The 23,277-nt window shown below is 41.0% G+C and overlaps 3 protein-coding genes across 7 annotated transcripts; 2 read left to right on the top strand and 1 right to left on the bottom strand.

Moving 5' to 3' along the window:
• Positions 1–380: 380 nt before the first annotated feature.
• LOC129091270 (epidermal growth factor receptor kinase substrate 8-like protein 1) lies at positions 381–10,022 on the top strand. 3 transcript variants are annotated; one of them, XM_054598832.1, is made up of 19 exons: positions 381–462; positions 1,456–1,548; positions 1,646–1,804; positions 1,942–2,091; positions 2,214–2,296; positions 3,456–3,568; positions 3,946–3,992; positions 4,090–4,219; positions 4,333–4,421; positions 4,514–4,588; positions 5,824–5,972; positions 6,584–6,716; positions 7,253–7,296; positions 7,393–7,501; positions 7,617–7,742; positions 7,872–8,025; positions 8,249–8,414; positions 8,623–8,755; positions 9,520–10,022. In XM_054598832.1, exons 2-19 carry the CDS (start codon positions 1,519–1,521, stop codon positions 9,604–9,606), a joined length of 1,977 nt encoding a protein of 658 aa, XP_054454807.1. In that variant the 5' UTR covers positions 381–462; positions 1,456–1,518; the 3' UTR covers positions 9,607–10,022. The 3 variants fall into 3 exon arrangements, with proteins under 3 accessions (XP_054454807.1, XP_054454804.1, XP_054454805.1); XM_054598829.1 differs by having other exon boundaries at positions 7,250–7,296; XM_054598830.1 differs by having other exon boundaries at positions 390–462; positions 1,512–1,548; positions 7,250–7,296.
• A 769-nt stretch (positions 10,023–10,791) lies between these two features.
• luc7l (LUC7-like (S. cerevisiae)) lies at positions 10,792–16,583 on the bottom strand. 3 transcript variants are annotated; one of them, XM_054598828.1, is made up of 11 exons: positions 16,326–16,411; positions 14,728–14,798; positions 13,529–13,623; positions 13,274–13,372; positions 12,855–12,965; positions 12,627–12,770; positions 12,331–12,507; positions 12,042–12,130; positions 11,916–11,945; positions 11,638–11,799; positions 10,792–11,273 (listed from the first exon to the last, which is right to left on the bottom strand). In XM_054598828.1, the coding sequence occupies exons 4-11, from the start codon at positions 13,367–13,369 to the stop codon at positions 11,153–11,155; spliced, it is 930 nt and encodes a 309-aa protein (XP_054454803.1). In that variant the 5' UTR covers positions 13,370–13,372; positions 13,529–13,623; positions 14,728–14,798; positions 16,326–16,411; the 3' UTR covers positions 10,792–11,152. The 3 variants fall into 3 exon arrangements, with proteins under 3 accessions (XP_054454803.1, XP_054454801.1, XP_054454802.1); XM_054598826.1 differs by lacking the exon at positions 14,728–14,798 and having other exon boundaries at positions 16,326–16,583; XM_054598827.1 differs by lacking the exon at positions 16,326–16,411 and having other exon boundaries at positions 13,529–14,369; positions 14,728–14,776.
• A 105-nt stretch (positions 16,584–16,688) lies between these two features.
• fam234a (family with sequence similarity 234 member A) lies at positions 16,689–22,768 on the top strand. Its single transcript, XM_054598901.1, is given in 13 exon segments — positions 16,689–16,771; positions 18,228–18,381; positions 18,383–18,530; positions 18,613–18,723; positions 18,856–19,038; positions 19,491–19,615; positions 19,830–19,962; positions 20,302–20,434; positions 20,558–20,701; positions 20,921–21,002; positions 21,109–21,261; positions 21,344–21,446; positions 21,584–22,768. Coding segments are annotated over 12 exon segments (1,650 nt in total). The 5' UTR covers positions 16,689–16,771; positions 18,228–18,258; the 3' UTR covers positions 21,796–22,768.
• Positions 22,769–23,277: the final 509 nt, after the last annotated feature.

Raw genomic sequence — 23,277 nt, 5'->3', positions numbered from 1 at the left:
TTACAATCCCCAAACTGCTGGAATACAATTCTGGTGAGTACAATGTATATCTTTATTAATATTATTTCCTTTGATATAGTCTAATTTATATATAGTCTGAAACACATTTCCCCCAGGGTGCTAAAAATCCCCAATTCCAAGAGAAATCACAGAGAATATGACCTCAATTGAAGCTGCGGCCCTGCACATTTTCCTTAATGTTTCCCAGTGTAAAATATGTGCACTTGTTAGTATGCAGGTGTACAGGAGGGAGAATGAGTAAATATATTTTTATCTCTGAGGTGAGGTAGTAGACTGGGCGGGACTGCAAAATGTGACACACCTCTGCTCTGTAAAGGCTTTCAATTCCATAGAGAGGAGAGTGAGTTACACTGAGACACAGAACAGGTTTTACTTTTAGTATAAACACATTCACAAGGCTGTTAACGCCAGGATTAAAATATTGGAAGACTATCAACCGAGGTAATTTGATCAAACATCTTTTTTCTAATCATCACTCTCTGTAGTAGTCAGAACTCGTAATATTTAAGACTACTTAACTCTTACATGGATTTGTACAGCATGTACAGTGACAATGACACAGAAACTGCACTGAAAGCCATTGCGAAACTTTGTCACATGTTTGACTCGTTCTGATTCGTTGATTTCGTTTCACTAGTGATGAATTCTGTGTAGTAATTTGTCAAGCTACTAGACAAACGTAGCCACTGCTACTTCAATATGTTTGTCAATTTAATGGAATTTCAAACTGCTTCTGTGGTCTACTGAAATCAAAAACTGAATCATGGATCATATGCCCATTGCAACACATTTCGATTTCTTATTTTGCAAAATCACAGTGATATGTGGCATTCTCATTAACCTATCGGCGTCAGTCACAATCTTAAAATGTATTTTCACTTAAGAATAGTCTGCAAAAAATGCCAGGCTAATTAAGGTCAGAATTTTATTTAGAAATACTAAATTATGACATGTATATGACACCAACTGCACTAAATAGGCTCTTGATGTATGCACAAATAAGATATAAACAATTTTTTGGTGAAGTATTTTTTTTAAATACAAGGAAATCAAAGTGATACTGGAAATTTGCTCTCCTGATACCAGTGATTCCAGTATGCTATTAATGACCACTGAGGAGCAAAGAGATTGAATGGTGAGATACATGTTGTTCGACTGGTTGGGCGGCTAACACACTTTCACAGCGTAATCCAAGGTTATTGAAGCAGAGGCTTACCTAGACTCAAATATGGGGAAGGGAAACATTGAATGAGGATGTTGCTTTCGCAGGCGCTGGTTTAGACTGAGTTAGTTTGTTTAGAGGAAGACAATCCAAGATTAAACTGCTGCCTGCCTTAAAACAACACCATCTGTACCAGGGAAAATGTTCGAGTGTGACAACACCCTTTGTAACTCCACCTTAAATGTTTTTTATAAATGTTCCCCTCTCTCCAGGTGTGTATTCGTAGGAAGCTTCTCTAGCTTAAACCTCTCTATTTTCTTCATATCAGACAAAGGATGGCAAACGTCTCACGATATCTTGTTAACGTAAGTCTTATAAGCGACATATACACCTTTTCCTCAGAATGTTTTTTAAAGGCGCAGTTTTCCTCAAGCATTCATCCGTCTCTCTCCCTGGTTGCAGCACCTGCTGACGTACTCGCTCCAGGACGGGGATGTGCAGAATGTGGAGGAAGCCCGGACACGTCTCTCCCTCCTGGCTCAGAACAAAAAGCTGTGGAGTCAACAGATGTACCTGGATGTCGGAGAAGAGGCTATTCATCTCCGAGACATTCAGAGCCAGGTGAGAACAGATGAATGACGGTCAACAAATAGTGCCTGTAGATTGTGAGCAATTCAATTCAGGAAGAAGAGATTTATAAGTGCTCATCAGTATATATTTGCATGCATATCGACCTTCAGTTACTTCTCCTTATGCAGGACGAGCTGGAGAACTACTCATTCAAATCCATCCTACGCTGCGAGGCCATTAACACAGAAAAACACTTCCCATCCATGCTTCTGTTGGTCTGCCAAAGTGCAGACCAGAGCAAGCCAGACATTCACTTCTTTAACTGCGAGACAGTGAAGGTGAGTAATAACATCCGAGCAGCTTCCCCAATCTCTCCCTCCTGACTCAGTGTATCACTTTGAATTGTCAGCCTGGTTCAGGTTTTACGAGTGATGCCAATACCTGATTCTCATTCTCCCAGGCTGAGAAAATCTGTGACGACATTGCACGTGCAGTTTCGGGTTCCTCCACCGGCAGGAGTAAGAAGCTCCCTGATGCCCTCAGGTACAGTGAATGTCATGGTCACAAGGCAAACAAATCTGTGAAAAAACATCAAAATGTCCCTCAGGAACACTTTAAAACTGAAAAACATTTATTTTGTTTTAGTTCCCTATGAATACTAAAGGTTATATTTGTCCAATGTGTCATTGTGGTTTTAATAGAAGAAAGTCTGTAAACATTCATATTGTTAGGGAGGAGATTCATGGGCAGCCAAACAAAAGACAGACACAGATAATATATGATCATATCCCGTCATATTCAGACCAATAGTCCATTGGCCTCTTTCTTATGGCCATTATGTCATTTTTTCCACTGAATCAAAGCAGCCTGGTGTCACGGTCTACCTGTCTGAGAGAGAGAGAGAGAACAGAGAGAGAGGAAAGAGTAAACAGCTGACAGAGAGAAAGACCTGTTTTACCGGTTTCCACATAACTTAGGAAGGTGTAACAGAGATAACAAGGCCATTGTGACAGAGAGAGCTGAGGAGGGATGACCGTGTGCATGCTCAGGACCTGAACGGATTATCTGCTTTGAAAAAACTTCTCTTTTAAAGGCGTGTGAAGGACACAAAAATGTGGTAAGATGGACAGACAACGGTGTTTCTTCGTTCAAATCAGATTCAATTAAGCGACAGTGAAGTTTGAGACGGCACTCTAACAGGTGTCTGCATATTTTGCAGTAGAAGGCAGACATAGAACGCCATGTCCTTGTTTTTTTCCATTTGAATCTGGGTTGTTGCTTGCTGGTTTGTTTTTAAAGGAGAGTTTAGATTGATTTTGATGTCCAATGTAGGCTATAGCCACGAGAAAGCAAAGTCGGTCTGTTTACTGTTCTTTCAGTGGAATAAGGGCTGCGGTATTGAATTTCAAAGGCATCACATCATGCCTATTGATAGAGGACTGCGTTGTCTGACTGGATTCACTGATCAAAGATGTCCTCTTGTTATACGTAGTCTCCATGGCTGCATCCACTTGATTCTCTCAGAATGAGGATGAGCCTGTCTGCAATCCAATGTGTGTTTGACTGCTTTTAGGGTGTTTCCTGTTATTGTGAAGAGTGAACAGCCGCTGCCACCTTCAACAAGTAGGCTTAGGGCATTAACTGTAGTGCAAAGTTGTGTGAGAGTGTAGCAGGGGCTGAAACTCTCCCTCTCGTTCTCTAGGCTTCCTCAGAGTGGGGGTGAGATCATCGACCCTTATGGGATCCCAAGCCCCCCCATCCCACATGCTCCAAATCCACCACCACCCAACCCCCCACCTTACCCTGGACACAGAGGTAAGAAAAAAATAAATCTTATTTTCACATGAATGCTTGTGAACGACTGTAAAGGTAAAAGTATTTGTAGGTGTTTGTCATGACAAGAGGGTAGAAAGAAGGAAAAGAGAGAAGCGAGAGGTATTTAGGAGCACAGAGATTGCTTTGTGTGTTTGTGTGTCTGTGTGTGTGTGTGTGTGTGTGTGTGTGTGTGTGTGTGTGTGTGTGTGTGTGTGTGTGTGTGTGTGTGTGTGTGTGTGTGTGTGTGTATGCGTGTGTATGTGTGTGTAAGGGGAATGTGTTTCAAGGGTAAAGGGGGCAGGGATTGCAAATGCTGGGAAAACCAGAGTAATGAATGGAAATGGATGTGTGTAATCTTCTTCTCTCTTCCACAACAGTAAACGGTGGGCCTGATATCTCCTTCCTGCGAGCAGAGAGAGAAGTGGTACGCCTCCTCCATCACCTTTACGTCTTTTCAGTCACATTTGGCCTTGATTTATACCTGAACAGAGTAACCAACTCTCTGATTCTCACGTTCTCAGGGGATCCTCAATCACTGTTTCGATGATATCGAGAACTTCATGGGCAAGCTGCAGCAGACTGCGGAGGCCGTGACGGTGCTGAACCAGAGGAAGAAGAAAAAGAAGAGAAGTAAAAAGCAAAGTGCTGAAGGTAAAAAGAGACAGATTGATTTTTGCAGATCATACTCACAAGAATATCAAGTTGAAATAACACAACTATGGATCCTGTTAACAATCTATTTTCCTGTGTTTTCTGAACAACAGATGATTTACTCACTGCAAAGGCCCGCCCTCCTCCAGAGGAGGAGTTCATCGATATCTTCCAGAAATTTAAATATTGCTTCAGCCTGTTGGTGTGTATCTAATCAGGTCACAGTTGTTTTCCTTTTTCTTTTAATTAGCTTGGTGTGTGACAAAGTCAATTCCTCTATCTATTTGTTCATAGGCCCGTCTGAAGTCAACCATCTCCAATCCTTCATCAGAGGAGCTTGTTCACCACGTGTTCAAACCGTTGAATATGGTGAGTGTGATAACCTCTAAGTCTCCACCTGTCTAGCTTGCGGGGGGAACTACTGATGTTGCTATTGCTGTAAACACCCGACCATTTCTTTTATAGCAGCACAGACAAAAGAAAACTCCTAAGTACGATGTGACAAATATCTTAAAATAATCTAGTGTCATGATGACATAATTTACTATAATGGAGCAGATGAACAGAGGATAAATACATATGTAGCATTTGGAGACTGGTTATTAAGGTATACAACAAATGCTTTTTTATATTTTTTCCATGAGCTGGAGTTGAACACAAATGTATAAATGTCAAAATATCTGAAAGTTGTCATTGTAGTTGAGTACAGAAACTACAAGTTCCATTCAGTATTGACACAGGGAGGTTCCCTGTTTGATAGCTTCATTGAAACTCCGACCACTCAGCATTTTTGTTTGGTCTGGTTTACGTGGCAGAATTTGTATGCAGGTATGTGTTCTTGGTACATATTTGGTTTGGATTTGAGCTGGACTCAAATTGATGTCCCCTGACTGCTGTTGTGAGTTACAGCACTGATGTATTCCAGATGTCAAAAGTAGAAAGCTTATGACTCTCTGTAATAACAATTATGATATAAAAATAAAAGACAAAAATGATTTAACCTTATTTCAGGGTTCAAGGAACTTTCTAATCAATATGTCTTTAATAAAAGCCACATCCATAAGAAGCCCAATTCTTGACATTCCAGTCTGAAAGTGCTGCAGATGACGAGTCAGCAGAAACTGTAATCGTTTGTTTCAAATATAAGCAGTATTCAACTAATTATGATTAAAATGTGAAGCATCAGACATGGAATTTAAGGTGTGTCTCTTTGATGTTTCATGTGACATTATTCAGTCACAAAGAGAATCAAGGGGTGGAATGGGTGTGTTTGATTTGTGTATTCTGGCACACCTGAATATTTCTGGTGTTTGTCACTTCTTCCTGTTTGTGTGTGTGTGTTGTTTGTGTGTGTGGATGCATCCAATAGGCATTTGTGTGTTCTTGGGTTGTGTTAGTTCTAACAAAAGAAAAAAAAAGCTTTATTAATCTTGTCCATTAGCAATGATGTGTCAAAATAATGTATAATGTGAATGAACTTGCATCCGCAGGAGTTATGTCCACTTTTTCTAAAGCCCCAGGGATTGTTAGCCTGTCATCATCAGAACTTGTTTTTGCAGACTGGGAACATGAGCACTGGTTTTGTCTTGTTTGGTTGTCTGCAGATGGTGCTAACCACAGGGGGACCAGCTCTCGGAGCCTCGGTGACCAGCCCCGCCCTGACCAGCTCTGCTGTCTACCTGCTAAAAGACAACCTGAGCGAGGAGGAGAGGCAGCTGTGGACGTCTCTGGGTCCCAACTGGACGCTCCCGGGGTCAGTACTAACAAGTCAGCCAGTGAAACAGTGCTATTTTTTAGGTTGAATAATATTAAATACATTAAGTAAAAAAAATATAATCCACTTCTACTTCATTTTGCCTGGCTTTTCCCGTGAAAATTCATTATACCTATTCTTTTAAAATAAGATAACGTTTCCTTGTGTATGTATTTTTGTCTTAGCTTATTGGATTATTGAATTTTACAGTTAAGAGCTGGACTGATTTTGTTTGTCAATGAATTTAGCTGATAAATGTATATTATCCAATCAATCATAATCATGTATTAATTAATGGTTGCTTATTCACCTCGCATGTAATGGGGTTTCTTCACTAGCAACAGCTGCGTGAAAGCATAAAATCTAAGTGACTTTTTCTTTTGTGAAAGATCTGCTCATTACCTCTAAGTTTAATGGGGGACTTAAGTGTGATAAATATTTGCATCCAGCCAATGGTCCAACGTGAAGTTTTATGTTATTGGCACAAAATGGTGGCTACTGGCAGCTGTTCAAAATGAAAATGTAGAGCTGCTATTAACTCCATTGAACCCTGTTTAACAGAAATCATAATTTTTTAAGGACCACTGTAGTGACTCTGTGTTTTCTCTCAGCTCTCAGCTCAGAGGGCCTGTAGTTCCCTACACTCCTGTGTTTTTGGACGGTTGGAAGCCGGAGGCCTCAAGGGCAGACGGGCAGGTTTGGGAGGATCCAGTCGAGTCACAGCACAAATATGAAGCCCTCCAGGTAAAGCAAGAGAAAAGGAGTAGCTTGACGCGATATATGGGTTAGACATGCGCTCCATTCACTGTGTGTCGCAAGATCAAAATATGTGTGTGTAAAAGTACAACATGGGGGATGAGCGTAATAACAGACACAAAATAACACGTAAATACCAAGTACAATAAACACTGGAGATGAACTTTACTGTAAAGTTGCCTCAGTTCACCTCTGTATGTAGTTCAATGACCTTGTATTCCCGTGCTGTCAATACTTTTTGGCGAACGGTGCTCCCAAAGAATACAATTGCATTTCAAACACCTCATAGGGAGGATATTTTGACTCATCTTTCCCCTATTGTTTTGTCGCCCAATTTTTCTTTTGAAAAGCTTACTCATACTCAGGGAACTGTTAAGCTGTTGCTGTACAAGCTGTGTGTATGAGTATTTTATTTTTTAAACCAACACTAACCTGTATAATAACCCTTCATCCTTTTCTCCCTGCCCTGTGAATACCTGTGTCTGTATATTCATGAATGTCCATCTCGTTTTCACCCACAGCAGCAACAGCCTCTTGGTCCTCCAGATACCCGAGTCGGCGATGAAACGTAGGTCATCTTTAAGAAGCAAATCAAACAGCTGCTACAGTTCCCCCTCCCCAAATCCGACCACATGATAACAGTGTCTATCTCCTTTCCTCTCAGAGACGGCAGCACACTCCCACCAGAATCTGACAGACTCTACAGCTGCACTTATGAATTCATAGCCAGGAACAGCAGTGAGCTCTCAGTGCAACAAGGGGAGACACTAGAGGTAAGGAGGTCAAGTGGTACACAGTAAGACATGTACATGGTGCATTCAGGAACCCATCACGAAGCTTGATACACCCAAAAGTACGCTCACTGACAGAAACTTCTCCATCCGACAGGTGATCGAGTCGTCCAAGCGCTGGTGGAAGTGTCGTAATCGGTTCGACCAGATCGGATTTGTTCCCTTTAACATCCTGGAACCCTTGGCCCACGTAGACAGCCCCGTCACCAACAGACCCCCCAATGTAAGACACAAAAAAACAAACACATGCTCAGACGCACACGAATCACACACGCCACAGAGGTATGCTCTCACCTGTATATACCTGAGTGAATTCAACTGTGGTTTTCTCCCTGGCTCCTCCTTCCTTCAGGCTCCAGCTCTACCTCCCCTCGCCAAGACTTTCTCTGCAGTCCCACCCAGCTCTACTGCTTCACCCAATGCCCCCACCCACTCCCCCCAGCGCCCACGCAGCTTACCGCCCTACAATCAACATATACAAGCTGCAGAGGACCCAGAGAATAAAGGTATCAGACTGTTTGTATTTGTGTAGGAGGTGTGTCGCATAAATACTGTGAAAAGGTGGCTTGAATATCGGGAACTAGAAAAGTCGTAGAGTCCTGGACCTGGACTACCTCTGGCATAGATATTGTGTATGTGTGAGTCAGAGATTAAAAGCACAAAGACTTGATTACACCAAAGAGCTATACTTTGACATGTGCTTAATTATGTCACTTTTAATCTTTCCAGTTACGTTGATGAACGACGAGCTGCTCCAGAGGCTGACCAATGGAAAGACCAATCTGAACAAACCTCTGGTGATCCCTCGCTCCTCAGAGACCTCTGTGCCGCTGGACTACCACTCTCCTCCAGACGAGGTAGCCGAGTGGCTCCGAGGGAAGGGCTTCAGCGAACCGTGAGTGATGTCATTACTGTTGACTGCTGACCTGTTTCAGCACGTAATGTTTACGCACTGGTAGTTCTCCCAGTACAATGTTGTCGGTTCATGAAAAGGTCAACATAAATTACCTCCTACTTTTAATACTGAAACTACTCAAAAGTAAGTGAATAAGAGAAGAGTTCAAATTTTCTTTGGAGTCATTTTTGTACTTTTTGTCCCTCAGGACGGTGATATGTTTGGGAGTGCTGACAGGCGCCCAGCTCTTCTCCCTCAACAAGGAGGAGCTACGCGCTGTGATTCCAGAGGAGGGCGCCAGAGTGTACAGCCAACTCACTGTACAGAGATCACTGCTGGAGGTACATTAAAAAACATAATTATGGCCTTATTTCCCTGTTTTTCTTAATCCAAGTTAATCAATGACAAAACTATTGAGTAAGCTCAAAACACATTTTGCAGCTAATCAAGCAAGTCACTATTTGAGGGTGTGTAGAGATATCAAGACAAGTGGATGAAAACCTTTCTGACAGCAGGCAAAGACAATATTTTGAGTGTAAGCGATGCTAAATCGATTTTGCTATGATTTTTTCACGTAAATCATATGCACTAAAAACCACAGCAAGATACAAAGGTCAAACCCATGAGCCTATTTTTTTGCAACTCATTTCAGGACAGTAACAGTAAAAAAGCCAGTCTTCTTTCCAGAAAAGTGCACTAATTATAGTTTTGTCGATTGGAAAAGCTGATTGTACATCCATTTCATGTTTCTCTGTAAGTGCTACTTGGTGACTGGAAAAACAAACTGCATCATAACGTTCTTTTTGCCTGACAGCCAGCTTATTGATATCAGTTTATTCTGTCATTACTATTTTGTGATTTACTTTAAAAACTGCATTTTAAATGATGTCCCTGCAAAGTAGTCTTGTCATCAATGTAATAGTATTCACTGAGGTCCCTATCAGCCATATAGGCCACATTACCACCCTTTGAACTCTGTTGCTGAGGGCATATTAAACCTGTGCACATATCTAATGCTTTAGTATGTAGATATAAGGAATTCTTGTTAATAAAAATACTGCGCCTTTTACCTTTACCTGGTCTAATTTGCTTCTGTTATTTACAGGATGCCAGAAGGGCCACAGAGCTGGAGGCAGTCATGGAGAAACAGAAAATGAAGGTGGATCTGAAAGTGGAGAGCAGCACATTGTGAGGAGCAGGCGTCTTCATCATGAAGAGCTTCAGAAGGAGGATTGTGTTATTCTGGTAGAGCTGTCACTTGAAAGTTAACTCCTGAATTATTCATTCTATTCACTAGTGAACAGACCTGTGACAGGGTCGATCATGTTTGTCACAATTGATTCATCTTAAGACTGAAGTATTCGGCAGTGAATCAAAAAAATTGAATGGAAGCATGCGCTGTGCAAATTAAATATTTTCAAATTGAAGTAAACCATTTGTAATGTATGTTGTTGATTTGAATGTAAAGAGTTTTCTTCTGTCTCATTTCTTCCTAGTCAGTAAGGACTAACTTTAATGAAGTGTATTTATCTTTCTTTGTAGAATACTTCCCTTATAATTCAACCTTGATTAACATGCCTTGACAATAAAGACTTTGGCAAGAAAAGCCAGCAGACAACAGAAATTGAAATGGTGATTTTCTTTTTTTATTGAGACTTTAAAGAAAGATTTCCAGCAGAACATAAACAGATATGACTTCACACATTAGGTAAAGCGATGCATCCATTAAAACTGTTTGCAATTATAAATCTATTCAGAGGAATTTATCCAAATTGGACCAACATAAAGACTAATAAAAGGTATGTACAGGTATGGCATGGAATTTCCAATGTATCATTTCTGAACCTACTGCTTCACATGCCGACACAAACTTTGAAGTTACAATTTCTCTTAAATTAAAGAAATCATGATAAAATATAAAAACAAGAACCTTGCCACCAATATCATTCAAAACAAGTATTTACTTATACTGGCCAAACTCTCAATCAAATAAATTCCCTTCACTACTGGCAGCATAAGATAAATGTTGACTAGCTAAAAAAGAAAAAGAAGTGGACAAAGGGAAACATAAGGTTGATAGCATACTGATAATCGCAACTTTAAAATCTTTTGGATCTGAATTGGGTTCTAAAGAAATTCAGGAAATGCACTCCTGCAGTTTATCAGGAGTGGGAGAAAAGAAATCTTCGGAAGGCGATGATAAAGATAAAACGTATTGATAGGACGAGGCTCCTCAGACCACAACAATCAGTCGGCCCAAAACATAATCAGATATAAGATATTCAGACAGATTCTGTATGAAAAGACCATCAGTTTATAATAAAATAATATTAATCAGTTACACTCTATGCTTCAGTCTAGCAGACCATCTGTCTAAGTTTGCTTTATCTGTTGGAAACATTGCGGGGAAGTTGATAAGAAGACGTGTGTGTGTTGGATACAGACAGCCACCAAATCACAGATGTGGGTATTACCATACATTCCACTACTGATCAATAACTAACTCCCCTAATCCAAAGGAAAATCTTCTGATATATCTGGATGCTAGAATATTTTATCCATACAATATTTCAGGTATGGTTACACTCTGGGTCAGCTGCATAAACTGTTAACGCAAAGAAAGGAGGCAGGCAGGAGAACGAATGGGTCAAGGCAAGGACATTAGGGATATTCTATATGGACAGACGGGTGTGTGAGACAGGAGGAGGCTGTGTGTTGTGATGGATGGAGTTTGGTCCTCAGAGGTCCCCCATGTCCCTGTCGTCTGCACGGCGGGAGTCCGACCTGCCGTTCATACCGTCCCTCCTGTCTCGCTCCCGTGACCTGTCTCTGGATGAGCGCTCTCGGTCCCTGGACGACCTGGGTGACAAGACGGCCCGAGATATTAAGGGAAGTACAAGCAAACAGAGGAAAAACAAGGGTGTATTTGATCAAATAACAAGCATCAACAGCACAAGTGTTACCCAGACTGTATTTAAAATGTGTGGCCTTATGAGATGTGAGATATCCTACATATTAAGAGATTATACACAAATAACTAAGTTTCTGACAAAATATCAAAAAGGAAGATGAGGTGTGTGAGCTTTTAATGTGATGTTGACTGCTGAGCGATGCAATCAAATATGAAAAAGCCTGTTTGTTAGATGAGGCAACACCATGTCGGAATAATTGGCAATCATTGAAAGCAAAACTGTGAACTGTGTTATCTTTGTTCTGTATTTACTTGTGTCTGGAGCTCTGCTCGTGGATGTGACGGTGTCCTCTACTGCGAGAGCGGGATCGGCTGCGATGCCTTCTCCTCTTCTCCCTGGAGCCGGAGCGTGTACGGTGCTTGTCTCGTGATGTGGAGCGTGAGCGCCTCCTTCTGCGGTCACGAGAACGGGATCTGATCAAAAAAACAAAAACACAGGAAGCACTTTAGCCACAGTTTACCTTAGATAGTCTCTTTGATCAGAACCACTGATCGATTTCAAATGTGGATTCATGAAGCGACTTTCTTACCTTTTAGGCTCTTTGCTCCGTGATCTGGTCCTATGAAATAATCGGATGCAAAAGATAAGTTTAAACAGTTAAAAACATTCACTTCATACAACATTCCATAAATGTCAAAAGGACTTCTGCACTCACCTCTTCTTCATCTTTTCCTCTTTCTCCCTCTCTTCTCGTCTCTTTAGGCGCTCCTGGTTCCTTTTCTCCTGCTTTTCGACCACAGTTTTCTGATCCAAATAAAAACACATTACCAATTAGAGATGAAACCATCCGTCTCCAAACCTTGAGACAGTTTATGGCCCCTTTTTTCTTGTGTTTTCTAGTAATCAGTCTCATGTCACTAATTACAGGACACGCAAATAATTCCTTCAGGATTTTTTGTAGCAATGGGTTAATAGAGTACATGGTAGGACAGGCTTGCACATACCTTTAGTTGGTCCAGTTTCTCTCTGATCTGGATGAAGCCCAGATGGAGCTTTCCACCAAAATGGTCAGCCAAACGACGGTCATTGTCATGGAGACCAAGGTAGGCAGAGCACACCTCGCACACCCGCAGCTTCTGCTGCTGAAAGCTGGAGGCTGGCATGGAGTTTCTGTACTCCTCCTGAGGAGAGACAGAAAGGGAATTATAAAGGATAGCAGGATAAAATGGAATTATTAATATCTGGAAAAGCACCACCATCATCCTAAACTGGAAGCACCTCTGAAGTAATTCTTCCTCACCTCTGCATCCTTCTTCTTAGTGCGGACCTTCTCGACTTCCTGCAGGACCTTCTGGGCCTCGTCGACGTTGCCCTCCGCTCCAAGTTGCTCAGCCTTTGCCAGGAGCTTCCCTATTTCTTCATTCAGCTCGTGAACCTTCTCTGCCTGCGAGCAGCGGAAACAACAGATTTAACATCCGTCTTTCCCAAAACACCTTGTTATAGCAAACTTCATGCTTGTGTCTCTAACCTTTGCTGCCACCTCAGCACTGATCTCTTCTTGAGTCTCAGCCAAGCGCTTCTTGGCCAATTCTGTCCTCCGGTCACAGTCGGCAATGAATGACTCCAGGTGATCCACCGCCTTTTGGAGAGAGAATCTTAGTCATCAGGGAAACACACTAAAATATGTAACTTGGTAGACTTGTATACAAAGGAATACAGAAAACTTTCAGTGGGGCTATTCTGATTTCAACTAACTGTTCATGCTAAATGATGAGCTGAAACTAATGTCACTGGTTGTTAACCACTTGATTTTCATATTCAAAGCAAAAGCAAGTATATAGTTGTGTCTTAAAAGCCAGTCACAGCCACACCTATAGTTAGTCTGTGTTTTTCTACAGAATTCTATGATCTGCACAACTGTATTAATTATTGCAGGACAGCACTTACGTCAAGCTCAAAGAACAGATCTCTGTCCTTGGAAGCAATTTCATAATCTGCCCGAAGTGCCAGGTCATGGATCTTCGTGCACTCTCCCAGGTCCATACGCTATCACAAGAACACAAGCAGACATGACTCAAACCGCACAAACTCAAATAAAATATCAAATGATTAAAGCACTTGTAGTACATATATCCATGACATCATGTGAAATATATACTGGAGTAATTTTGAGTACTCAGACCTAAATAACAAGCCACTTACAGTTCCAGACAGGATGTCATGTGGACAGCAGTTCAGAAGATGACTTTTGCAGACTCGCTCGTCAGTGAACTTCACCCTCTGTCGCGTCTCATCCCCTGAAAAAGTCCAAAAAACAACCAGTAAGAAAGACCTCACATATTTGTTATCAGGGGCGAGGTAACCAGTGCTTTAATATACACAACTGTAATTGTACAACATGAAATGGGCAGATATGCGTCAGTATAACTGCATTCAAGGATTCTGTACCCACCTAAATGAGTGAAAACCAATGTTTTATTTCTGATTGTCAAAGTGGTACATACATTTTTATTATTTATAACATTTGTTACCAATAACAAATACTGTGTGTCTGTTGGACTTTCTTCAATTATCCATTTATGTGTCAAGATTGAAGTAGTAAAAGTAACATCTGCATGTTTATGGTACCTTCTATTATCATTTGTGCTTACCTTACCCAAGCCTCAATAAGTATATGGCTATTTTAGAGCCTCAACTCAGTTTAACTTGTGATAAGGCTCAGTGTCCACTCTGTAAATGTGGAGCCTGATTAGATTAAGCTTACAAGGACACAAAACAGGTAAATAAATATAAACTGTTTCAATTAACTTGTGTGAACAGGGGTACCTTGATTCAATGCATATGACTATACAGGGAAGATGTAAACATTTCAGACAAATGTTCCAGCCAAGCCGTTTACAAATACGAAACATTGAAAAGAAATTGAAAACAAAAATATAAAAAAAGATCCAAGGAAAAAAATTAGTTTATACACACTGCGATCTGCACCACATACTGTACCCTTCTGCATCTTCAAGACCTCAGCTGCAGAATTTTAAACCCGCTGTAGAAAAGTATAAATGGGAACAGTTTTCTTGCCCATACCTGTAGTAAGAAGTTGGGAGTCATACACAAGTCAGATTGTAAATGATGTGTGCCAAGTTTTTTTTTCTTTCTTCGATGATTGCTAAAATTGCCTTCTGAAAACGTCCCATTGAAAACTGAGACCTGCTCCTTTGGATTCTGCGCGATCAGACGTCTTAGCTCAAGCTGCATAAAACTACTCCAAAAATTGTATTTCTAGTGCCACTGAAGATATACCCATTTGTGTGATTTAAAAAAGAGTCTACAATAACTTCCGGAAGGCAAACAAATGGTTTGGATATTCATCATAACAGCTTTAAAAATTATGTGTGACTCACGGCTCGATGAACATGAGGCTTTTCTGCAACTCCTTTGCAGATTGTTGTAGGCTGGCAAAGATACACTGAACCTTAATGAATAAAATAAAGGGGCCACAATTGTTCAGTTTGTATGCAACAAATGTATGGGAAGAATATGATATCAATCTCATCACACATACACCCACAAACTCACAACACAAATTCATTCTTACTGTTCAGATCAAATTATCAATTTATTTAAAGATAATCCACAGTTCCATTCAATCAACTGTCAGGATGAACCTCTGATTTATACAATAAGAGGTCAGCAATACGCTGTCACTTCTGCCCATGAAAATCAGACTTGACAGCTGGGTTACCTCTTAATGTTTGTATCCAAATTACTGGAAGAAATTACTAAAATGGTATTTTAGCATGTCGAAGTGCCCATAAAGACAAGGGTTGGTGAATTGTGAGGAAAACACCATTGATTTGTTTTTAACAGATTCACATTTTCATGGGTAAACTGTATCGGAAAGTAAGTCACATAGATATCACTTTGAAATTAGATTATTATCCATAAAATGCCAAGCAGCATTACTGCTGATTTTTGTAAAATCAAGTGCATTTCAGAGGCAAATATTGCACTTTTAAGTCCCTGCATTTATCCGAGAGCTGCCGTGATGATTTTACATACAAAACATATGATCAACTTGCAATGCAAGATAAAATGCACAGTTTTGTGATACTATCCAACAGTATACAAATTAGCCCCACTTTTACCAGTTACAAAGTAAAAATACTCCCACATTAGTGCATTGTTAATAATAAGTAATATTGCAATATTACTGTAACACTGACAGGGGCCATTCTACTGCATATTAAGTGTTTAAACTAATACGCAGGATTTAAGCATTATATTGCTAATCATGCTTGGGGAGTGTTACTATAGTAAGATTAGGAATACTGGATCTTTGCTCGTAGTTGAGTACTTCATCTTTTACAGATGTGAGTAATATTTTTAACAGGATTGAGCTTTAGTGGACATCGATGCTATTATTCGTATGCATTTCCCCTCTCACATTATGACAATCACCAAATGTGTTAGTTGAGTAACGTTAATCCAGCTCATTCAGCCTAATGTCAATTCAGCAATAACTGGCAGGCCCTGTGCACCGATCAGCATGTGTGTTTCTATGAAGAGGATCAACTATGAGTAGTGTGAATGCATCGCACAGCGTTAACGCTATCCACTAAAAAGGCATTAGTTACAATTGAATGAATGCCAGGGATTGATAAATATTGTTCAATGCTTAGATAGCATGGCAGCGCTAGCTAACTTAGCTACTAGCTAGCTGCAGCTAGAAATGAAGTTCACGCTAAAAGTGGTAAAGACGAAATGAAAAACGTGACCTAACTCTTTAAATGAACCTGAGGCTAAATGGATACAAACATTAAATCCTAACGTCACTGCGGTAAGGCTACTTTACTCTAATGTTACTGTATGTTACACAGCCCTCTGCAGTACTCTATCCATTCATGCAGGTCTGTCCATCACACACCAACACAAGCCAGCCGCAGCAGTGGCTCCATCTTGGCTAGCTAGCTAGCTCAGCTAGCATGCAACAGCAACTCACCATCCCTCGCTGTTCCCATGAGCTGGTCGAGCAACGCTCTCATTTGAGCTTGTGCAGACATGGTTGTGGGTCTCTCGTCGACAGCGCTATGTAAACAGCAAGCAACTGAAAACAGTTCCTCAGTATTGTTGTTAAGTTATGTGGTAATGTATTCGTCAAAGCATCACCTCCGCCGCTTTTCTCTATTTCGTGGTCTGGCCCGTTTCCGTTTTATTTTAGGGAAATGACGATAGCGACAGGCCCCGTTTGAAAGTTCCGTTTGGCTTACACAAGGGGGCGGGATGTTCGTGTACGATTGACCAATCGGAACATTTGACGTCACGCGAATAAACCAATCAGAGCGAGCTGAGCACAAATCGTCAAGACTTCGCATACGGGTACTTTGGGAAAATGTCAAGGCCACGCCCCTTTGGAAGCGATAGAAAAGCGAAGATCCTATAGATGACGTGTGTTTGAATTGTAACTTTGACATGTTTGTTTGCTAAAAAACGTTTGTTTTACAGACATTTCTGATAATTATTTTTTCAAACTCGTGGCGTTCGAGATATCTTAATAAATCAAGGTCGATCGCCCCCATGCCCCCTCCGTCAGCCGTCCCCTCTCCAAGAGGATGAATGACCCAACACATGGTCGTTATTGTTAACCCGGACATCTATCACGCTCAATATGTGAATGAAAGACATCACCAGGCTTAGTTATGCCTCGGTAGTAACTATCACAACATTGAGCAGTGGTTTTTTTCAGTATTTTTCCGTGAGTCTTTATATTATATTATGGTTTCCGTGACCCAAGAGGGGGCGCGGTTTTACGACGATTCGTTACCGGTACGGCGGTATACGCTGTGTACATTTTGACCTGAGTTCAACCTCTCAGGCAGCACAACTGTTGTACCTGGTAGCTCCCCTAATCCTAAATTATATTTGGGTTGAGGTTGGAGAATTTGAATGCTATGCGTACTTTCGTAGTGTTTTTTTGTTTACCGCTTTTGGGTCTACGAATCTCCAAAGTATGCAGAGAAAAGTCTTCCTGAGAGACAAACTCAGGGGCAACAAAACCTCTTTGAGAGTGGGCTTGCCTGTGATTTGTTTACGCAGCTGAGGGTGACAGACAGCTCTGGTGGCGTGTGTCCGGCCTGGTACCTGTAGCTAACCACACAAGTGACCATTAAAGACGATAGTGGAGAGTAAAGTAAGAGTTTTTCTTTGAGTCAGTGATAACTATTCATTTGAACTTCCAGTGGCAGGACTGTCGTGATAACGTCAGCCCGTAGTCATTCTTCTTTGGGAGCTAGCCCCTCAACAAGTTAGCAAACTAACCAGATGTCAACCGTGAACTTTCCAGACCAAAGCTCGCTGACAAAGATAACTATTTAACATTGACATACTCGGAGATAACCTTTTTTCTTGGGCTAACAGTTACTTAGCTAACATCGTAGCCTGCTAACTTAAGGTAACACAAGCTACATGCTCAAAAGAGTAATAAGTCAGTGGCTATACAACAAATAACAGGGTGTGCTAGCCTCGGTGATGATGCTTGGTCATTATGGGTTTGTTGTCTTTGTGCTGAGAAATCTGTGGAGTCAGTGCTGGCATGTCTGAATAGGCTCAGATCCACAAAGGTTGATGCAGCAGAAATAGCTGGACTGTCATACACTGCTGCCTTCAGTGTTTTTTCATGTGCTATGTATGTGCATGCGAGTTCTGTCTGTAATTAATGTGGGTTTCTAGGACACATGCAGGTTTGTAGTTTACTCCACACTTGGACAGATACAGCAGCAAACGTCTTGATTGGAGTATTTTCGGTGTAGTAAATACCCAGGGTTTTTGTAATTTAAGTGTTTATTAAAGACCAGCATCATATTTAGATAAGGTTTTACTGTAAGCTCTTTTCCCTTTGGAATAGATCTGTGGGCCGGTAATGCATTGAGGCAGCAATGGAGACCACAGGCAATGCCACCGAAGGCGACCCTCTGAAGAGGGGAGAGGACGGGGCAGAGACGGGAACAGCGCCATCAACAACAGAGCTGAAGAAGAAGAGTTGTAAGGAAGTCCTGGGTTTTTTCCAAACTGACCCATTGGCGAACTGGATTCTTCTTCTTCTCCTTGTTCCTCTGCCTCACCATAGTGTTTGCCTTCTCATTCATCCTCCCCTGTCCTGTCAGACCACAGTATCTCGTTACCTGGAACAGGACTTTCTCTGAAGCAAGTGCGTAAAATTGTGTTCTTTTGACTTCTTGGTAGTGTTTTATTGTTCGTGAGACTTACTACTCTTACCTCTCTCTCCACAGCAACCTATGACTTCTTAGCTATTGAAGATGCAAGCAAGGACAAGGTGATGGATGTCCTGTTTGTCCTCAAAAACACAGAAGGCAGTCAGAACAATACATGTGCTGATGCAGGTATAAAGTGTTAATCAATTCAATTTAATATATTCATTAATCAGTAGGAAACAATAGTTGGATTTATCTTTATATAGTTGATCGAATTATATTTGTTATGTGTAATTCAGAGACGCTCTGTGTGTTTTCCAGGTCTTCCTTCGCCATGTGTGTTTGTGTTAGCAGTGGATGGGACGGATGGAGAGACACTGTGGGAGCGCCCGCTGGCTCCAGAGTTCCACTGGGCCCAGTGTGGTCTGGATGAAGAAACAGGCAGAACCTGGGACTGTCTGCTGTCCCATTCTGACCAACTCACAGCCGTTGACAAATACACTGGTTGGTGAATCATTACCGTCTCTGTATAATGCATACTATGAATTAAATAACATTTTCATAATGTACATTTGCGATACAGCTTTGACAGATCAATGCAATCATAGCAACAACATTTTTACAAGTTATCAAAAACATCACAGAAGAACTTAGTTGTTTTGTCCCTTTTAGTTTTTAAATCATAAACCAGTGTTTCAACAGAAATTAAAATGTTTAAGCCCCTATGTGTAAAAGTTTTATATGATATTACACCTTCAAATAGTTCGAATGATATGCGTTTGGGAAAATTGCTTATGTCCATGTATTGCTTTCAACTAATTTATCACAGGGTCCCCAGGTTGAATTCTTTGTAACAATTCAAGCAAGAATATAAATCAGGGCTGTAGTTTTATTTTTTAAATCAGATGTACTCATTCAGATTGATAGCCCCTTTCCTGTGTGATGTGTGTCTACAGGTGACATCAAGTGGCAGCAGCCTCAGCCTCCTGGTCTGAACAGCACTGTGCCTGTACTCATTGTCCCAGATCTGGATGGGGACAAGGTCAGCGATGTGGCTCTGGTGGCATCTGACTCCACACAGGTAAACACCAGTACTGCATGCATTTTATTTCTCTACTTTACTTCCTGCTTACGCTGTAAGGATTGAGACACATTGTTTTTTTGAGTTTTCTTCAACGATAATCTGCTAACTGGACTCACATATGCAAATAGTAAGCACTGTCCTGACAGTCATCTGATAATGTTGCAGCAAAATAGATTTCCCCTGAATTCAATGTCTAACGTCTTACCTGCAGACTCAGCTGGCATTCCTCTCAGGGAAGACAGGTGTCCAAATAGGGTCTAGGGTGGTTCTTGACCCCACAGAGACTGCCAATCATCTTCTCCACTGCACTACAGAAGGTTCTTACTACGTACTACTACAAAAAGGTTTGTATCTTAAACAAGCTTTGACGTGATGTTTAACAACACGTTTGTGCCAATCTGCAGTCAGACCAGCTGAATCTTTCCTAATGGAGGAGTGCTGCGCTGCATCTTAATAGTTAAGCTGTGTTTTTAAATGATAATAAAACACATCTTAAATTAAAACTGGAGGTCAATCTCTCTGTAGAAGAGACAATAACGCAGAGCTGTAAAGAAGTTAAAAAGTCGTTATTGCGTATATGAGAAGGACAAGTAAACTTAACTTCAAGTTCCAAATCAACTGATATATACTGGATGTCCTATGCACTTGATGGCAGTAGTGAGTAATCTTGTGCTCATTTGCAGACACTGGCTTGTATGGACTGGCACTGTGGAAGATTGCTGCCAAAGCTAAAGAGGGGATGGAGGCGGGCCTCAAGAAGGACAAACACTGGGAGAAGGATGCCAAATCAACATCTGGACTTGTGCCTGTCTATGAGTAAGAAGCAGAATACATTCGTCCTTTTGGTTATCACTTCAACAGCACAAATTTATCTTAACAGCTCGTCGTTGCTGTGGCTTTAGCCGGACACATTTGTTAATAATGATTTCTACTTTGTAGATCTGATTCAGTTAGACAAGTGCTAAGAACAGGAGAAACTAGTGGTACACCCAACCTGCTGCTTGTGACTGGAAACGAGCTGGCATTAGTTGATGGAAAACATTTGCAGCTGCTGTGGAGATTCAATACAAGCTCGATCCTCAGGTAACCTTTCTGTTTGTTTTTTTCGTTTTGTACGTACAAATGAATCAGTTTCGTCACAATGTAAGATAATGTTTTTGGCTTGGAATCCAATTTTGTTGTTAGGAATCTCATCTGTATATACATGCTGGTCATTTTTTGGTTTCGGGAGAGCACTTTAAAAATGTATGTAAACCATATTCTGTCATCATAACGAGGCTGGTTGTGTTCACGTTCATTTAGTGAGCCCTCCTTTGGACACTTTAACAAAGACAATTTCCTCGATGTTGTTGTAGAGGAGGATATTGGCAACCACACAAAGAGGGTAAGACTGCGGCGCTACCGAAATTACGTTTTCTGTCTGGCTTCTTTCATAAAGTAATGCATTTTAAATCATACATTCACTGAACCACTTTCTGTGTGGTATGTAGGTAATAATTCTTGATGGGCAGTCCGGTCGTGTGCTGTGGGAAGTCAACCTTTTGGCGAGTCCGAACTCGCCGAGACCCGCCTCAATACACACCACCAACGCCTTCTCAGTCTTTGTGTTTTGGGGCCTGATGGCCTCAGAGACCAACTCATCTGTAAGTACACTGTCTTTATTAAAAGATGCATGTTACCTGATTTTGCACAAAATGCTAATCAGACTCAAATGTTTCATTCCAGGAACCATTTGCAAGCGATCGTCATTCTTACTTGCTCCACCCTCTCTATTCTAAAGTCCTCCTTCAGTCGACCAGTTTCCTGGACCACATCATAACTTTCAAAGGTGCCTTTTGCTCTTGATTTTCCTAAGCTCTAATACGGTTATTTTGTCTTTTAACAACTATTGAATCAGTGGTTGGAGGGATGGGGAAACACAGGGTCCAGCCGTTTTGTGTGACTCTGTTTGTGTTTTTATCTTAGCCACTCTGTTGGAGAATGGACGCCATGCTGCCTACATCCTGCTGACTGGTCCTGGGACAGAGGGAGCTGAAGGCACCGTGGTCCTCAGCAAGCGAAAGCTGAAGCAGGACGTCCCTGACAGCAAAGTGATCCCTACTGTTACCGGCGGAAGTACAGAGACCGATGAGGACATCAAAGAAGCCTTCAATCGTCTCCGATTCAGCGATTGGTGAAGGGACCAACTGTAGACCAAATGTAGAGTGTATCCTCAGTGTTGAAACCATTTTGGCACAGCTGACTCTATGGTGGCATAAAAAACAAAGTGTGTACACTGGCTATGACTTTCAACCTGCTGACAACCAAAAAATCCGTTCGTGTTTAGAGACTTGGGTTGACTTGATTTGACAGAGCTCTTCCATTAATCTCCATTGGTTAAACTAGGCATTATCTGTTTTCAGACTTGATAGCATTCATACTATCATAAGTTTGATCATACTTAGTGTCCAAAGAATCGCTGGTCACCGACAATCGCACAGCATGCCTGCTCCTCTCCTGCTGATAACTCCATCCGGAGGTCCTGCCATGCAGTACTGTTCCTAGCACGTTCATGCATCAATGCAATGCTCTTTATTTTAAATTGCAGAGGCTGGATTATTATTTGAATCTATGCAACTTTGCCGGACTGGGCTTTAAAAGCAGCAGATGCATGCCACAACAGGTGGTAGTTCAAAGTGTATTTTACTTTATAGCACCCTGAAAGGCACAATCATAGGGCTTTTCTTTCCGTACCTTTCCTGAAACTTGAAATATGACAGAAACCCCACAAACCTTACGCTACGTAGTTACATTTTTAGTTACGTTGTCTGTTCGCAAAAGTAAATTGTAGTCAATGATGCTGTCGATAAAGATGTGTGTCCTAATTTTTTCAATCCAAGATGCTGTAACTAGGTATGCTCTTTAATGCACACTTACTTAACCTTTGGGCCACTTAATGCTGAGGTTTTCCAGTATATTGAGTTACTGCTGTGGGTTTATGGTTTCTCATAAAGCTGCCTTTTTCTCTGTGATTTGTTTTAGTTAAATAAGTTCAAATGAGGTTCCTGTTTTTGCTGTACGTTATAGTTTTTAACCTGTGGGCCTTCGTCAGAGCTGACTTTACTTGATGTATTTTAATTTGAGCTATATTAAAAGATTTTAAATACCTGCCTTTGTGTCATCTCAAAGATGTTTTATTACAGGAGCAAATACAGTGATTGTAGAACTGACCTAAAGGCTTCTTTCAAATTGTAGCATTTAAAGTTGTAGCCATCTTTGCAAAACCAAACAAACTGAAAATAATAAAATAACTTTGGTCTACCCCTTTATCTACTTATAACATATAATGAAGTATATACATATAGCATATATGCACCAGTGGACTTCAGGATAAGAGCAAGAACAAGTCTGTTATAAACTTGAAAAAACAAAAACTACTGAATTAATAAATCCTCTAATATTGCATGCCTATTATAAACTGATATTAAATATACAGTCATCTCATTTAAAGACACATTTAGTTAGGAAAACCAGAGAGTAATTTCGTTTATCCTTCGTTTATTACTTCATACATTAAGTAGACAACATAGCTTGAGCCCTCATCACTAACTAACTTGTGTTGTTCAGTACTCTGCTGGTAAACGCATTGCATCAGAGCCAGTCCCTGGATGAATGGGAGG

This window comes from Anoplopoma fimbria, chromosome 5 (genome assembly GCF_027596085.1).
Source record: "Anoplopoma fimbria isolate UVic2021 breed Golden Eagle Sablefish chromosome 5, Afim_UVic_2022, whole genome shotgun sequence".
Taxonomy (NCBI): Eukaryota; Metazoa; Chordata; class Actinopteri; order Perciformes; family Anoplopomatidae; genus Anoplopoma; species Anoplopoma fimbria.
The sequence above is the reverse complement of the archived record's forward strand: the minus strand, read 5'-3'. Positions and strand labels throughout refer to the sequence as shown.